Here is a 17575-nt window from a genome sequence, read left to right as displayed (position 1 = left end):
TTAGGCACTGCCTAAAAGCGGAGCCAGCATACATTCAATTTGCGCCATACGCCTATTTCAATAAACGTCAGTGCAAATAGCAGAAGACCAATCACTTCTTATGGGCATAATTATTTGCAAGAATAAAAATGACAATTAATATAATCGCAGAAGGTTTTCACATTTTCCAACATTCAGTAGAAATTTGATGAGTCCCACGGTATAAAGAAAGCTACTGTCATGTTTTTAAGAAAATTACCCAATATAGCAAAATGGGTGTTTTAAAAAACTAAAAGCACTAAAAGTCACTAAAAGCAAAACTTCCCTAAAGCCATCACGTCAAGGGTGGGGGGAAGGGGGTTAACAAGGTGGTCACGTGGTCTGTGAAATCGACGACGCATCCAAAACAGAAACATCAACATCTCATGATTTTTAAACATCTTTTCATCGATGACGTCATAAACATTTCAATATATCATGGTAAAAACATCGTCAGACAACCAAACTTAGATGTCATGTAGTTCAAGAAGACAGTCACGTGATGTGTGACGATCTCGGTAGCGTCGCAAGCAGTCGTAGAGCTTTTTGTTGAAATTACTGAACGAACGCTTTTAGGCAATGCCTAAATGTATACAGTCGATTGACATAAGGTTGTCGTCAACCGGCGACGCAATTACGCGACAAGCCCGCATGTAATCATGGGAAAAACCACTGAAGCGCCTAGCTGTATACACCTATTTCAATAAAGGTTGTATGTGCAAATGGAAAATGGCGATTGGCAAATGGCAGTTCTACGACCGAAAGTAACCATGTGTTTAGAAGAATATGATTAAATCAAAACAATTATCCAGTATAGGTTACCAATGCTTGGCTCTGAAATTGCTGGACTTCAACACCTTTAATTTTACGAATAATAAGTACTCAAAGTTATTTACCATTTGCCATTTGCACTGACGACCTTTTGTGAAATAGGTGTATGTATGCGGTGGCTAATATATGCAGCCAGGCGCTTTAGTGGTTTTACCCATGCTGACATGCGGGCTTGTCGCGTAGTCGTAAATCCTGTTGACGACAACCTTTTGTGAATCGACTGTTTATTACCACCCTCACCACGTACGGTGAATAACAGCCAATAATGACCCAATGACCACTTCAACTTCCAGGTCAGTTTATTTTAACTACATAGTCAATAGTGTACGTGGGCTTCTGAAGAATGGAATACACTCTGGGATCACGAAGTCCGCGTTCTCCGCTTAACGTTTTTCGTCTTCTCCCTAGGAGGGGAAGGTCTAGTGGTTTTGGACTTCGGTTGCTTGGTGTCGCCTGGCGGTTCTTTCTTGGGTTTCTTGTTGCTTGTTGGTGAAAGCTATAAAAAAAAGTCAGAAAGTTAAGACGATCATAATTCATAGGCGGAAATCGGTATAAAATCAGCCACGATATTTACGCTTGGGTCATAAATGAGTGACATCTTGAACTATATTACCTAACTATTAACAAAACACGATTTCGGGTAAAAACGCAACCCTGACAAATCGAGGTCCTCCCTCAAAGGGAGGTAATTATAATTAATTAGAACAATATCTCCCGACGCGCTTCAATGGGAGTTGCCCATAAAAATGTCAATAAACTATGTAATCAAACGACAAAAAAAATCTTCTGAAATCACACCGTACCTCATACTCGTGGACAGGTCGTTTCTTCTTTTCTGTTTTCGTGTTGTCTTGATCTGGCGGTATCTCGGGCGGTATCGCGTTTTCGCCTTCATTACCATTCTCGTTTTCCTCCTCTATCTGGCTAATATAGACCTCACCCTTCCCTCCCTCCATGGCATCGCGGTCGTCAATGGTACCCCCCGTACCGCGTAGCTCTTCAGCGTTGATAGTGTATTCCTTCTCTACAGCAACATTGTTGTCGTTGTTGTTTTCTGCCAGCCGCTTGTTCCCCGGTTTTCCAGTCTCTCCTTCCATGACACCAGATGGAGAGGCATGGGTTCTAGAGAAATGGAATGTGTTAAAGGAGCGATGCCAAGTTATAGTGTGTCACTAGGCATGGGTTCTAGGGAAATGGAATGTGTTAAAGGAGCGATGCCAAGTTATAGTGCGTCACTAAGCATGGGTTCTAGAGAAGTGGAATGTGTTGTGTTAAAGGAGCGATGCCAAGTTATAGTGCGTCACTAAGCCGTGGTCACCATGACAATGCGCTTCGGTGGTCACCGCGCTACCGATTTACTACCGAGTTGTGCCAAGTCGCTTCCGAGTTGTACCGAGTCGCACACGATAAAAAAAACTCTTACCTGACAGTATCTAGCGAAGAAGAAAGCCTCATCCGCTGCCACGTGTACTCAATAAACTCCGATTGCTTCAAGGATATAAAAGGAAAAAGAACACTAGTTATTGCTTGTACTTCGCAGACAATACCAAAAGTATCATCACTAAACTCTCGCCACTAGTATTATCATGAGAAGTATCCTTAATACTAATTATAATAATTATCATAACCACCATCACTCCCTATATAGCTCTCTTTATTAACATGATCATCTTAATCGTTGACGTCAATCCATGACACACTGGGCAGCTCTTACCTGCAACAGGCGGTTAATTCTCTTCAGGTGTCGTTCTGAAAAAGAGAGATAAACAAAATTTCAACCTCTGTGAATTTGTTTCCCCCAATTCATTTATCACTGATCCTTTTTTCAATCAACACTTTTTCAATCAAACACGTGGTACCTTGGGATAGGATCAAATTGTTAAATACACCCAGGGGTGCCTTTAGCAAAAAGGTCAAATGGCTGGAATCCAGGTCGTATATCGTAGACACTCATTTTGTCCCCTCCCTCCTCGTAATATGTCTCGTGACTCGTATCCTGATGGCTGGAACCCCTTGGCATGTGTGATATACCATGCCTGATATACCACGTCTGATATACCATGTCTGATTTACCATGCCTGATATACCATGCCTGATATACCATGTCTGATATACCATGCCTGATATACCATGTCTGATATACCATGCCTGATATACCATGCCTGATATACCATAAACAATTATTGAATGAGGTTTCAGTGATATCCGTAAAAATGTCGAGACAAGTTGAATCAGACGAGGCCATAGGCTCGATTTCCAGCTCGTTTCTGTGAGCCGGCAGTATGTGCCCCCATCAACGGCTGGATAACTGGTATGGTCTGAAATTTCAGCCAATCAGGAAAGCGCCTGGATAGCTCTCATGCAGAAGACCGCTAACAATTGGGAAGGCTCAAGTAAGAAGCTTGAAGTCTTAAATCCGAAATCCGATGGTTTTTGTAGAGAGGTTTTGGTATTCCCTGTCATTGGCTTGAAATTATATTTTACACAGAACGAGTGTGTTTCTCCTACCGGCTTCGGAAAATCGCCCGTTTTGAAAATACGAGCTTTTATCGGGATGTTTACAAACCTTGACCGATGATGCGACGGCAGAACAATGAAAAGTTCGAAAATGTGTGAGGATAGCGAGAAAATCAAACTTCCCGGCCTTGGTAGGATGGGGGAAATATTTTACAGCTTTTCAAAATCTTTTTTTTTTTTTTTGTTAAGTTAATAATCGGAGATTGTGAAGGCAAACTAGGTATTTCTATTTACATTTTGACGGGCCAGGGAGTGATCGCTAACATCCGTTGGCACTTTTCTCTTACTTTGCCAATTTAGCGAGCTCACTCGGACGATGATTTTGCACAAAGTGTACTTTCTCGTGTATTCCTTTTACTTTTTTTAGTGTTTATGGGTGTTTTATAGCACGAATAGATGCAAAGAAATTGCATAATATCGGAGGTGACGTCACGGACAAGCGTGTGTGACCATTGATCCAGCCGTAAGTGGGGCCTAATCTTCGCGCCCTACGCCCAATATGCAATGCGCGCGTAGAATCACTTATTAGATTCTCAAAATAAAGCACGCGTATAGCCAATCAGAATCGACACAGTGAGCACAATGTATAATAATGCCTGATATACCACGTCTTATAAACCATGTCTGATAAACAATGTCTGATAGACCATGTCCGAATGACCATGTTTCAATGACCATGTTGGATAGACCATGTCTGAATGAACATGTCTGATAAACCCTGTCTGGTATACCATGCGTGATATAACATGTTGATATACCATGTCTGATATACCATACCCGAAGGAAGTGAATACCACTGAAGGCAGTGATGCCGGTGATATACCATGGTAATCAGCCAATCAGGAAGCGCGGTAAGAAAACAGTAAGTCATACGACAATGTCCCATGCCATTAAAATATAAATACTGGTGAAACTTCCTGACTAAAATTGACTATACCTGTGTAGGGCAGCAATGCTTCGATTGTGTCCTTCATGTTGGGCCTGTCTATCAGCTCGTAGGGTGAGGTGGACCTCAGAATTATCGACATGACTACAAGAACAAGGAACACACCGGTCTTCTAACAACAAGCAAGGACAGGGGGCCAACCACGAAGTCCTCTCTAAATTGGCTAAAATACGCGTTCTCAGTGTTTACTTAAAAAGGGTCAAGTTACGTTGCGTAATCAAATCATCAATTTCTATCGGCATAATATGTCCACATTAAGCTATCACAAGCAAAGCGTTTCAAATCACACGCGGCCCTTACTGTAAAAAAAATCTACGTCATTATTTGACTTTTGCTGTAGTGCGCTTTCAATCAAGCAGGAAAGTGGAGGCTTTCGTTATCGTCACCCGGTTTTACCCGCTCCCTGCGTGCACACGAGTAAAAGAATAAGAGTTTGTATTTTGCTACAGTTGTTAAATTTCCAGGACCCTATCAAGTCACCAAGTGGTCAAGTTACGAAGACATGGGAAGAAGAATACGATTCGGTAAGCTTCCGTTAACTTGCCGTCCATCGCAATTTAACTTATTTTGCTTAACCCGTTATTATCATTTTTGATTTTCTTCTTGAGGGATCGTGAAGTATAGCGTGTTTTCATATAAAAACAACACCTTCCGTTTGAACGTTTTGGCAACGTTAAGAGCTCATGACGATCAGCCTTCCGGTCTCAAGTAACTACCTCTCCATCATCTCAATGTATTGGCGAATACTTTGGTTATTTTGAACCAAAAATCAGCGGAGAATACCCAAACTGCAACAAAAGAAAAACTTTGGTACTCGCATGCCAAATGGCGGAGCGGGTAAAACCGGGCGACGATAGTAAACGCCTCCCCTCTCCTGCTTGATTGACAGCGCACTACAGTAGAATTTGTTTGACGGCAAAGGACGCGTATGTTCCAAAACCGCTGTAATATAGTCATTTGCATAAGTACTTTGCCTTGTAGCTGATTTGGAATCCACTCCGAGCAAATACTGTCTCCTGGTGTCTCCTTACTCTTAGCAACCGCAATATGATATGAAGAGATGATAAATAATATTCTAATCACAATGCATAGTGCAGCATTAAATTCTTTCTCTACAATTTACCTGTCTGCGAAGCTAGAGTGTTCTTGGCGTTAGTGTTCCATTCTACAATGAACTTTAGGATCATGTCTATGGAACAAGAAGAAAGCAATAGAAGTTCACGCAATTTCATAAAAATTTGAATATCTCTTGATGACTCCACTTTCGCATCGCCAATAGTTTTCAATTCTCGTTGGAACACAAGCAAACATCTGGTTAGATGGGTATTTACCTATCTGATCTGGTTTGATGGGTAACTTATTCACCTATCTGATCTGGTTTGATGGGTAACTCATCCACCTATCTGATCTGGTTTGATGAGTAACTCATCCACCTATATGATCTGGTTTGATAGGTACTATCTGATCTGGTTTGATGTGTATGTACCTATCTGATCTGGTCTGAGACTTCTTAAGGTAGTGTTTATTTCTTGTATCCCATTCTCGGCTGTCAGCATATCTAGAAAACCAAAAATAAGTCAAAACAGTTAAATATCAAAGAAATGGCGACAATAATATAATGTCTATTTTTATTTCAGATTCCCCCCCCCCCCATACACACACACACACACACACACACACCTTAGTTTGCTGTGTATTGTAGCGTGAGTGCACAATTGTGATATTTTGGTGTATTGAGGCGTGAGTGGACAGTTGTGATATTTTGGTGTATTGAGGCGTGAGTGGACAGTTGTGATATTTGGTGTATAGAGGCGTGAGTGGACAGTTGTGATATTTGGGACACTTGTGATATTTGATTGACGTTGGTTGGGTCTTACCTTTGATGACATTCAGGACGCGGAAAGGTTTCTCCAGTGAAATGGCAAGAGAGATCGCTTCTGAGTACCGCTTGTCGTGCACAAGATTGGAGAGCTTTTGCTCCCTGTAGAAACAACCACGGCCCAAGATTTGAACGTTAGGAACACCACATACTAGTTTAGACGCCACACTGGGGAGTACAGGGGATAGGAAGGGGAGAGGGGGTGTCAATAGGAAGGGGGAGGGCTGGAATAGGAAGGGGAGAGGGGGTGTCAATAGGAAGGGGGAGGGCTTGGATAGGAAGGGGAGAGGGGGTGTCAATAGGAAGGGGGAGGGCTGGAATAGGAAGGGGGCTGGAATAGGAAGGGGAGAGGGGGTGTCAATACGAAGAGGGAGGTCTGGGGATAGGAAGCAGGAGTGGTGCGGTATGAAGGGGGTGGATTGGAAGGTGCTCACTTCAGTATAACATCCTCTGCTTCCTGTTGGGCTTTATGTCGCTCTTCTTGAGTCACGTCCTAAAATGCATCAATCGGAGAGAGTTTGCCTTAGACTTAACAAAATACCTCCTTCACCCCCCAAACTTACCTTCCAAAGAGTGATCGCAGAATCAGCGCCTCCTGAACAAAATGCATTCTGGGATTTATTAACTGCTATCGCCCACACCTACGTTTGTCACAAAGCACAACATTAAGGAAAAATAAATAAAAATAATAATGAATCGATAACAAGGCTAAGGGATAAAAAGGCGATAATAATAATAATAACAACAACAATAATAATAATAATAAGGCCACAACCACATGCAAATAAAGATGAAACAATCGACCTGATCCATATACATGTGCTAACAACGAGTACCGTTTATGGATTATACAACATTTACGGTTAACTTAGCCTAGGCTCAAGAAGGAGGCGAAAAACCAAGAGAATGCATATTATTGCATATATGAAAGCGTTAACATACTGTCTACTCATCGATTTGTTTGTACTATTAAAGGATCCAGTGCAGAGTTAGGTGGTACAGTTAAAACTCACGCATAAAAACATGGAGATTAAGAAATTAAAGGCGTAAAAAGTGACATTTTAACCATCCGTTATATTAGAAACGAATCTACGTGGTGGCGAAGAAAAGGTTCTTATCTGAAAGTTCACTCAATCTTCTTTTATCAAATTTCTGATTTGAAATTACTTTTCATAAATGTTTGATGCATACTGTAGTTAATACAACATGGGCTAATATGTTGTGTTCAGCATTTACTGTTATTGTCAAAGTTAGCAAGCATTGTGACTACAGACTGTAATTGTTTGGTGTATAAAAAAAAATAAGAACCAATTACGAACCTAAACAGCCTGAATTGTCAAAAGGTACCTCGATAAGAACGTGTTTTAACACGTTCATCTTTTCATGATGAGGTTCTTAAAAGAACCTCATCTTGAAAATGCTAGGTTCTTATAAAAGGCTATTTTTACACGGCTATTTACTGTATAACATGTACATACCTTGTCTTGGTGCTCGTCAAAGGTTTGGACGCATTCATTAGTCTTGATTGTCCATAACTTGACAAGACCGTCTGTGCCACTGGGAAAAAAGACAAAAACTCAAAAACTTAAAGGTTTCTCAAAGGATGCCAATTAACATTCATAAGAGAAAAAGAAAGAGTGCATTATTGACTTATTCACTCTACATCTACATCTAATAATAATCTACAGCACATTAAAAACCCTCATGTTTGCTTACAAATGCAGGCACATTAATCAACAAACTATTTCGAGTGCTTCCACCAGAGTGCATCATGGGTATGGTAAAATTTTATGTCGTCATGGTTACCTGGTTATAAGCTGCATCCCGTTGGAGATAAACACCACCTTAAGGACTGAGTTGCTATGGCCCTCAAATGTCTTGACACACGTGTAATCCGTCAGCGACCAAATCTTGATGGTACTGTCTCCTGAAGCTGTGGCAATGCATTTGTCGAAGGGGGAAAATTGGGCACACCACACCCCTCTCTTGTGTCCTCTGGCAACGCCCATGAGGATCCCATCAGCTATACGCCACACCTGTGCAAGTAACAGTGAGTTATTGTAATACATCCAATCCCAACCCCAATCACGCGTACAGTCCACCCACGTTTACAGTCCAATCACCAGTGCCGCCCAATCACCAGTGCCGCCCAATCACCAGTGCCGCCCAGTCACCAGTGCCGCCCAGTCACCAGTGCCGCCCAGTCACCAGTGCCGCCCAATGACCAGTGCCGCCCAATCACCAGTGCCGCCCAATCACCAGTGCCGCCCAATCACCAGTGCCGCCCAATCACCAGTGCCGCCCAATCACCAGTACACCCCAATCACCAGTACAGACTTAATCACCAGTACACCCCAATCACCAGTACCGCCCAATCACCAGTACACCCCAATCACCAGTACCGCCCAATCACCAGTGCCGCCCAATCACCAGTGCCGCCCAATCACCAGTACACCCCAATCACCAGTACCGCCCAATCACCAGTACACCCCAATCACCAGTACACCCCAATCACCAGTACTGCAGGCGAAAAGGCAAACAATGCAGTACACCATGTCTATTTTCTTTGCTGACCTTTGCTGTCTTATCTTGTGAGCCGGTCACCACTAGTTTGTCATTTGGCGAGACTGCTACAGAATTGATATCCTAAAATAAGGAAACAATGTAACACGGTAAAGGGCGAGACTGCTACAGAATTGATATCCTAAAATAAGGAAACAATGTAACACGGTAAAGGGGCAGTTAGGGGCAGCTAGTTAAAATTTTGCTATCAAGTGATATTCTGAGTTATACTTTGACAGAAGAGTAGTTGCTATCAGCTTGGTTGGATGCACTGATAAATAGGCAGTAGCCTCGAAACGTCTGTTAATATCTATCCTTTTGAGTGCTATTCAAATCTATAATTATATTTGTTCATCTGATAACAAAAGCTACCAGCCACTTACAATACCTCGTTGCATTATTCACAATGCATACTGTATCTTCAAGACCATGTATCCATTAGACTGATGTATAAGTATCTTTATCTTATTGTTTTTTAGTTTGCACTTATGAATTATATTGGCATGTGGGTACTTTTTGAGCTGGTACAGGCTGGTTGAGGGGTTAATAGGTTAAGGTGGACACAAATGCAAGTAGAAAGAAAATTGTCTCGTGAATATCTAACATTATATGAATTTCTTGTGTAGTTTACTAAAAATTGTAATTACATAAAAGTTGCTTTAGCTGATGTGAGTTTCAAACATACATCTTTTTTTCTACAAAATGCTGGTTGTGTACCTTATCATGGGCTTTTACTGTCATCTTTACAAACATAGAACTCTCTTCTGCAGCCTAACAGAAAACAAAAATAAGCACGGTACCACTGTAATGGTATCACTGTAATGGTATCACGGTCATGGTATCATGGCCATGGTATCACCGTCATGGTATCACCGTCATGGTATCACCGTCATGGTATCACCGTCATGGTATCACCGTCATGGTATCACCGTCATGGTATCACCGTCATGGTATCACCGTCATGGTATCACCGTCATGGTATCACCGTCATGGTATCACCGTCATGGTATCACCGTCATGGTATCACCGTCATGGTATCACCGTCATGGTATCACCGTCATGGTATCACCGTCATGGTATCACCGTCATGGTATCACCGTCATGGTATCACCGTCATGGTATCACAGTCATGGTATCACCGTCATGGTATCACCGTCATGGTATCACCGTCATGGTATCACCGTCATGGTATCACCGTCATGGTATCACCGTCATGGTATCACTGTCATGGTACCACTGTAATGGTATCACTGTAATGGTATCACGGTCATGGTATCATGGCCATGGTATCACCGTCATGGTATCACTGTCATGGGATCACCGTCATGGTATCACCGTCATGGTATCACCTTCATGGTATCACCTTCATGGTATCACCGTCATGGTATCACCGTCATGGTATCACCGTCATGGTATCACCGTCATGGTATCATCGTCATGGTATCACCGTCATGGTATCACCGTCATGGTATCATCGTCATGGTATCACCGTCATGGTATCACGGTCATGGTATCACGGCCATGGTATCACCGTCATGGTATCAGCGTCATGGTATCACTGTCATGGTATCACCGTCATGGTATCTCCGTCATGGTATCACCGTCATGGTATCACCGTCATGGTATCACCGTCATGGTATCACCGTCATGGTATCACCGTCGTGGTATCACCGTCATGGTATCACCGTCATGGTATCATCGTCATGGTATCACCGTCATGGTATCACCGTCATGGTATCATCGTCATGGTATCACGGCCATGGTATCACCGTCATGGTATCACCGTCATGGTATCACCGTCATGGTATCACGGCCATGGTATCACCGTCATGGTATCACCGTCATGGTATCACCATCATGGTATCACCGTCATGGTATCACCTTCATGGTATCACCTTCATGGTATCACCGTCATGGTATCACCGTCATGGTATCACCGTCATGGTATCACCGTCATGGTATCACCGTCATGGTATCACCGTCATGGTATCACCGTCATGGTATCACCGTCATGGTATCACGGCCATGGTATCACCGTCATGGTATCACCGTCATGGTATCACCGTCATGGTATCACCGTCATGGTATCACCGTCATGGTATCACCGTCATGGTATCACGGCCATGGTATCACCGTCATGGTATCACCGTCATGGTATTACCGTCATGGTATCACGGCCATGGTATCACCGTCATGGTATCACTGTCACGGTATCACCGTCATGGTATCACCGTCATGGTATCACCGTCATGGTATCACCGTCATGGTATCACCGTCATGGTATCACCGTCATGGTATCACCGTCATGGTATCACTGTCATGGTATATTAATAGCTACTGTATCAACATCATTGTGATCATACCATTATGCTACACTATTATCAGCACGATATTAATAGATATATATGCCAATATCCTTACCACCTCTTTATCAGCATAAAGTGCTTATCAATAAGTACCTTTTTGGTGGCTTCCCACACTTTGATGGTCAGATCTTGACTGCAGCTTATGACAAACCTTTGACTTGTCCTAAAAGGCAAGTAAAAATTATACCATGCTCCATGTCTGTCAAGAAAAGAGAACTGCACTTTTATTGCCATGATCTCTGAAGCTTCAAATTCATACTTAAGTCATACTGAATGGCTAATATGCTAGGGTGCATCCAGGAATCTAAACTTATTTACTAGAAAGAAGGAAAAGCTAACAACAAAATGAGGGTTGTTTAGGGAAATTCCCATATAATACCAAGCAAATGTTCTCCATAGTTTATAAAATAAATGAAAAATGTCTACCGTGTTTGTTTGGTGTTTAGCTATATGCAGAATGTCCAATTAATTGTTAAAATTGATTTTAGATTCACCAAAAGGTGCTGTTCTTCTGAATGATTTTTATGGCAATTTCCAGGTATTTCCAAACTAACCAAGCAACAAGAGTATTAGTGTATCTTGAGTGATACTCTACAAATGTCATTGTGTGTGACATATGGCATGTAATGTACAGTATACAGTATGAGCCCACCTTGACCATGCAACACCACTCACAGCATGAGTGTGACCATTGCCAACTGCCAGACACCTCGGATTACTGCAGTCACTCACGTCCCATACACGGACAGTGTGGTCCTTTGATCCTGTCACTATCTTAGTGCCATCAGCACAGACGTCCAAGCAGAGGATCATCTTAGAGTGGCCCTCAACCATCCTACAGTCCAGCGTCTCTAGGTTGTACAGGCGCAACTGGTTGCTATTGGTTACCACCGCCAGATGGTCATTGGTCTTGCCAGCAAAGCTCATGTCCAATATTTCATCATTGTATCCAACAAACTGCCAATGAGGAATTCTTTAGAAGATGTACACATTTCTACAGCATAAATATAGCTTAAAAACAAGGTTCCGTAATAAAAGGCAAACCCCAACAGTTCGCGGGGGGTCTCAGTGTCACTCAACCACCTAGAGTGTAGAGACCTCACGGAGCTCCCATAAAAATTCAAATCGCCGCCATTGCTTTTTCTAACTACGCCTGTCTACGAGTTTGAGCTTCCACATCCTTCAAAAGCCGATAAAAAGGTAACACTTTTCTTGCAATTCTGCTATTTCTTTTTAGCAAGCTCATAATTCAATTATATTTTTAGTGACAAAAATCGATGAGATTTTCAGAGGGGAACCTGACACTTTTCATGGCGTGCCTTGCAGCAAGTGGCCGTAAAATAATGTAGAACTGGTGAAGATGACAGATATATTTCTCTTTGTATCTTTGCATTAGAGTACCAGGAACATCCTACCTTCAATGAATAAGCAAAACAAGACATTTTGAGGATTAAAACTCGCTCTTCTCATCAAGCCATTTTCGCATTCCAAACCTCTCATTCGCATAACAAAATTGCCCTTTGCGCTTAGCTAAAATAATAAACTTTTGGGTCTCTCTAATGTTTGATGGATGTGACAAAATTCCTAGCTATGTTTTTTGAGATGGCGTTTTGAGAATGTCTGAAATAAAAAGGAAAATAAAATTTCCAAAAGAATTCCTTCGACAATTATGAATTCTACCCACACTCTTACTTATTAAATTTTAAGTTATATTTACTGCATATTGTCAAAGTGTAATTCTTATAACGGCAGGGCAATAAATAATTTCTCAAAACGGAAGAGACCAGCCCTATTATAAACTGTATTTTGACTTACAATTGTCTAGTTTTAATCTAATGCATCTGTAAATAACATCATGTTTTTCAAGTACAATTTAGTCTATGTATTTGATTCTAAACAATACAAGTCCATGAAAATGATGTTGTAAGCAGTACCCTGCTAGTTTGGGTATTTTTTCATAACAGGTTGACTGTTGGTAGCGGTGGAATTGCGGGGCTTATCATTACAGATTACTCTTCGTTATCTCGTATAGGGTCTCCATATTTCCCATATCTACCACTTTCTGAGCACAATCCATCTGGTCATAGCCATTTCCTTTTATCAGCTATAAGATTCTTCTTGACGTCTTTATCTTTCTCCTCATATCTCATCCATAGTTTATTTTGGATCCTTTCCGACTTCGCATTTTCTCTTTGAACCTTTAGGTGCTATCTCTCCTCGATCATGGACCAAAAACCTTGACTGATCCAGGGTTTGCTGTTTCTTTTTTTCTTACCTAGTATTTTCTCTGCCGAGTTGTTATAAGCTTAACTAAAGTTGGACCATTCGGTGTTGATGTTACGTTCTTCATCATATGAGCTCTATACCATTTACTTGTGTTGTTTACCCTTTTCTAATGTATCAATGTATCATTTAAAATCGGACTCTATTTCCATTCTTGAGAAAATAAATAACTCGCTTGTGTAGACAAGAAAAAAAAAACACCAGAAAAAAAATTCAAGCTGAGATCCTATGACAGTGAGTAGCCAGGATTTCCTGAGGAAAAGGAGTTGGGGGTTGGCATTGTATGTTGATGTTATAAAAAAAAGGTCTTAAAATCTGGTCAAGGTGGTCAAGAATGGTGTGTGCACCCCTGTGGTAACCACCTTAGCTTGAAAAGTAAAACCAATAATTACTTGCGTTTGATTGGAATACCAGATCAATGGGGTAAAATCTTTATTCCAAGGATGTTCTAGAAAACTGAATTATGCAATATGCATAGTAAGAACTTGCAACGAAAAAGCAGAAAAGGGTATGTATTTACATGATTGCTTTATGTGCTGCCATCTGTAAAATTGTTATGTTATGATAATTAGCAAAATTTGTTTTCGTTGCACACATGAACCGCTAACAATGGTGTGTGTTTATATTTGAAAGTGTATACTTTAGAATCTTAATTATAATTTGAGGAATAAAGTCAAAGATGAAAGCAAACTAATTGATGCCAGGTGGCATGGAGGGGGTCAGGATGTTATATTATCCCCAAAAATGTTTGGGGCGGGGGCAACCATATGCTAATAACATTTTTAAGCCAACAAAAGCAACAGCACTAACAAAATCTAACGTCATTATTTTCTTCCTTCCACCTTCAATGTATTTTTCCCTACACTTTTCACCTAAGAAGGTTAACAGTATCTCTCATGGAGAACTGTAAGCAAACAAAAATAATGGAAGATGTCAGAAATGTCAATACTCTTTTTACATATACATACACACCATTGTAGAAAATAAAATAATTTAATTTCTCTGGAGGTTTTTTTTTAATATATCCAGGGACACGAGATGGGTACAGCATGTGATATACTTACTCAGATAAGTTTACTAATTTGTTATCATTTTTTTGTCATGTGAGTAAGTTTGAAGGTACAGTATGGTATACTACTTGCAAAAAAAGAGCTTACCATAATTTTAAAATGCTTCATCTTCTAGGCTTGTAAACATAGCTTCTACTAATTCGTTGTAGGTGGAAGGGAAAAGACTGGACCCAATTTGATCTTTCTACACTACAACAGTACTTTATCCCTCGTAATCTATATCAGCTTCTCTGGCCACTTTTCAAATAATTTGCCCTCTCAAACGCTGCTTACGAAACTGCTAATACATTCATTTAGCTCAAGCGAAAGGCCAGAAGTAAAGAGAGGTGTGTACACTTTTTGTTGAGTTCAGTGCTGGCCTCTATAATGGTTTTTGAGTTGTGTGGAAGCCAGAAGGCTTACACATAAATTCTTACCCATATCAAGATATTACTTAAGTACTGCTTTTGATGATGTTTAGGGGCTCATGTTCGTATGGAAGAGTAAAAGCTGGGTCAAAGTCGAAACGGCCATTTTGTTCTTTTTTGGTTGGGCAGCTCGTTTAGGCGCGAAATTTGAAACTGAATGTATTGAATGTTTTACTCGTTAAATTATATTTTATTTTTATTTAAACAATATTCTTCAAGTTTTAGTTAGTATTCTTGCCAAAAGTTTACGCTCCCCCATTTCTTTGCTTCTGACACGCCATTTTGAATTTTATAAAAGACGCCATTTTTTTTGGTCGGAGCTGAACCTTTTATACCGGAACCTCGTGTTTAACAAACACTCCAATTAGAATACGGATTTGCATTTGTAAGGTTTTTAGTCTAGGAAGAAGATAGGGGTAAAATTATATTTAAATATTAACGTTTTTCTTGGACTCAAGCCCATCTTTACTAAGCCCTTGGATATTCCTGAGACCCTTGAATATTCCTGAGCCCCTAAGATATTCCTGAGACCCTTGGATATTCCTGAGACCCTTTAATATTCCTGAGACCCTTGAATATTCCTGAGCTCTAAGATATTCCTGAACCTTTAGATATTTCTGCACCCTTAGATATTTCTGAGCCCTCAGATATTCCTGAGCCCTCAGATATTCCTGAACCCTTAGATATTCCTGAGCCCCTTAGATATTCCTGAGCCCCTTAGATATTCCTGAGCCTCTTGGATATTCCTGAGCCCTCAGATATTCCTGAGCCCTTAGATATTCCTGAGCCCCTTAGATATACCTGAGCCCTTAGATATTCCTGAGCCCTCAGATATTCCTGAGCCCTTAAATATTCCTGAGCCCTTAGATATTCCTGAGCCCTTAGATATTCCTGAGCCCTTAGATATTCCTGAGCCCTTAGATATTCCTGAGCCCTCAGATATTCCTGAGCCCTTAGATATTCCTGAGCCCTTAGATATTCATGAGCCTCTTGGATATTCCTGAGCCCTTAGGTATTCCTGAGCCCCTTAGATATTCCTGAGCCCCTTAGATATTCCTGAGTCCCTTAGATATTCATGAGCCTCTTGGATATTCCTGAGCCCTTAGGTATTCCTGAGCCCTTAGATATTCATGAGCCCCTTAGATATTCCTGAGCCCTTAGATATTCCTGAGCCCTTAGATATTCCTGAGCCCTTAGGTATTCCTGAGCCCCTTAGATATACCTGAGCCCTTAGGTATTCCTGAGCCCCTTAGATATTCCTGAGCCCCTTAGATATTCCTGAGCCCCTTAGATATTCCTGAGCCCCTTAGATATTCCTGAACCCCTTAGATATTCATGAGCCTCTTGGATATTCCTGAGCCTCTTGGATATTCCTTAGCCCTTAGATATTCCTGAGCCCTTAGATATTCCTTAGACCTTAGATATTCCTGAGCCTCTTGGATATTTCTGAGCCCTTAGATATTCCTGAGCCCTTAGATATTCCTGAGCCCCTTAGATATTCATGAGCTCTCAGATATTTCTGAGCCCTTACATATTCCTGAGCCCTTAGATATTCCTGAGCTCAAAAGAGAGAGATTTAAACCACATTTTTGCTGAGCGACAGGCTCCACTATGAGCTAGGCCCCAGGCTCCACTATTACAACTAACCTGTTTTAGTTTTTTGAAGTTCTCTAGATCATACATGAGGATGTTCTGATCGTGGGTGATGACCATGACAACATTTCTTTTCCTGCAAAGGGTAGCATGGACCAGCAGCTGCTGGAGGCCAGAGTCATCTGACATGTTCTCTACCACAACAAGCTTGTGCACTAGTTGGCCACTCTTTAGACTCCAGAAACAAAGTCTTCCTGAAAAGATAACACAGGAAGGCGGCGGAGGGCTATTTATTCAGAATTGTACCAAGAACTGGATAGTTCAGATTATACAATTATTATTGGTGTCTTATCAAGACTCTTATTGACATATTTACTTATGTATGATATACTCTTTTTTTCATGCGAAAATGACCTCCTGAATGGGGGTGCCTATTATACATAAAACTTCTTGTTTGTGAGGCAAAAGTCTAAATAATAATAAAACTTAAGAAAGCTCTTCAGTAATTCGATCTAAAAAAAAGTTAGTCAAGGTATATCTCTGCGTGACTTAGTAAGATTAGGAAGATCCATTTTGTTCATGGATAGCAAGCACATGGAAAAGCATCAATCGTGAGATCCTCAAGTGTGGGATCTCTAACAACCAGGACATCACAAAAGGTGATCATATTTATCAGGACCCCAACAGCTATGACGAAGCTGATAAATCGTTTGTAAGGGAAAGTTATTATGTATAACTTGAACATAAAAATACTGTTTATTTATGCCTCTAGCATGTTTTTACCGGTTTTGAATATCATTTCTCAAATTTTTTTCATCTAGGATTTTCGAGCTGCCCGCCTCGATTAGCTTTACCTTTTTGCGGGCAGCATTGCTGTAAACTGATTTAAATTGTTAAAAAAATATTAAGTATTGAATATTGAGTATCAAATACAATTACTGTTTAACCCATTGACTCCTGGCTTTTTTTGAGCTGAATTTACAAAAAACAGACTGAAAACAGATACCTCCCCCCCTATTCTGAGTTATACAGCCCGTCAAAGTCAAACACAGCTGCACCTAGTCAGCGGTATCCAAGCTTTCCAGCAGTGCTTTGCGGTCCCC

The 17575-nt window shown here is 41.0% G+C and overlaps 1 protein-coding gene across 2 annotated transcripts in view; it reads right to left on the bottom strand.

Annotated features, from left to right (window-relative positions):
• Window positions 1-1130: 1130 nt before the first annotated feature.
• LOC5504058 (transducin beta-like protein 3) overlaps window positions 1131-17575 on the bottom strand; it is a 28043-nt gene continuing 11598 nt past the window's right edge. The window contains exons 12-28 of one of the 2 annotated variants that reach the window (XM_032372328.2): window positions 16527-16726; window positions 11772-12076; window positions 11213-11282; window positions 9471-9524; window positions 8766-8837; window positions 7998-8227; window positions 7670-7748; window positions 6755-6832; window positions 6626-6684; window positions 6190-6293; window positions 5799-5870; window positions 5436-5501; window positions 4304-4396; window positions 2564-2598; window positions 2273-2337; window positions 1653-1971; window positions 1131-1345 (exon numbers count right to left, since the gene is read on the bottom strand). In XM_032372328.2, coding sequence (XP_032228219.2) covers window positions 1211-1345; window positions 1653-1971; window positions 2273-2337; window positions 2564-2598; window positions 4304-4396; window positions 5436-5501; window positions 5799-5870; window positions 6190-6293; window positions 6626-6684; window positions 6755-6832; window positions 7670-7748; window positions 7998-8227; window positions 8766-8837; window positions 9471-9524; window positions 11213-11282; window positions 11772-12076; window positions 16527-16726 — 2036 coding nt within the window. In that variant the 3' untranslated portion in view covers window positions 1131-1210. Of the gene's footprint in view, window positions 1346-1652; window positions 1972-2272; window positions 2338-2563; window positions 2599-4303; window positions 4397-4545; window positions 5101-5435; window positions 5502-5798; window positions 5871-6189; window positions 6294-6625; window positions 6685-6754; window positions 6833-7669; window positions 7749-7997; window positions 8228-8765; window positions 8838-9470; window positions 9525-11212; window positions 11283-11771; window positions 12077-16526; window positions 16727-17575 lie in introns of those variants that run through there. The other variant, XM_032372331.2, reaches the window with a different exon arrangement.

The sequence above is a fragment of the Nematostella vectensis genome, chromosome 11 (genome assembly GCF_932526225.1).
Source record: "Nematostella vectensis chromosome 11, jaNemVect1.1, whole genome shotgun sequence".
Classification (NCBI taxonomy): domain Eukaryota; kingdom Metazoa; phylum Cnidaria; class Anthozoa; order Actiniaria; family Edwardsiidae; genus Nematostella; species Nematostella vectensis.
The sequence above is the reverse complement of the archived record's forward strand: the minus strand, read 5'-3'. Positions and strand labels throughout refer to the sequence as shown.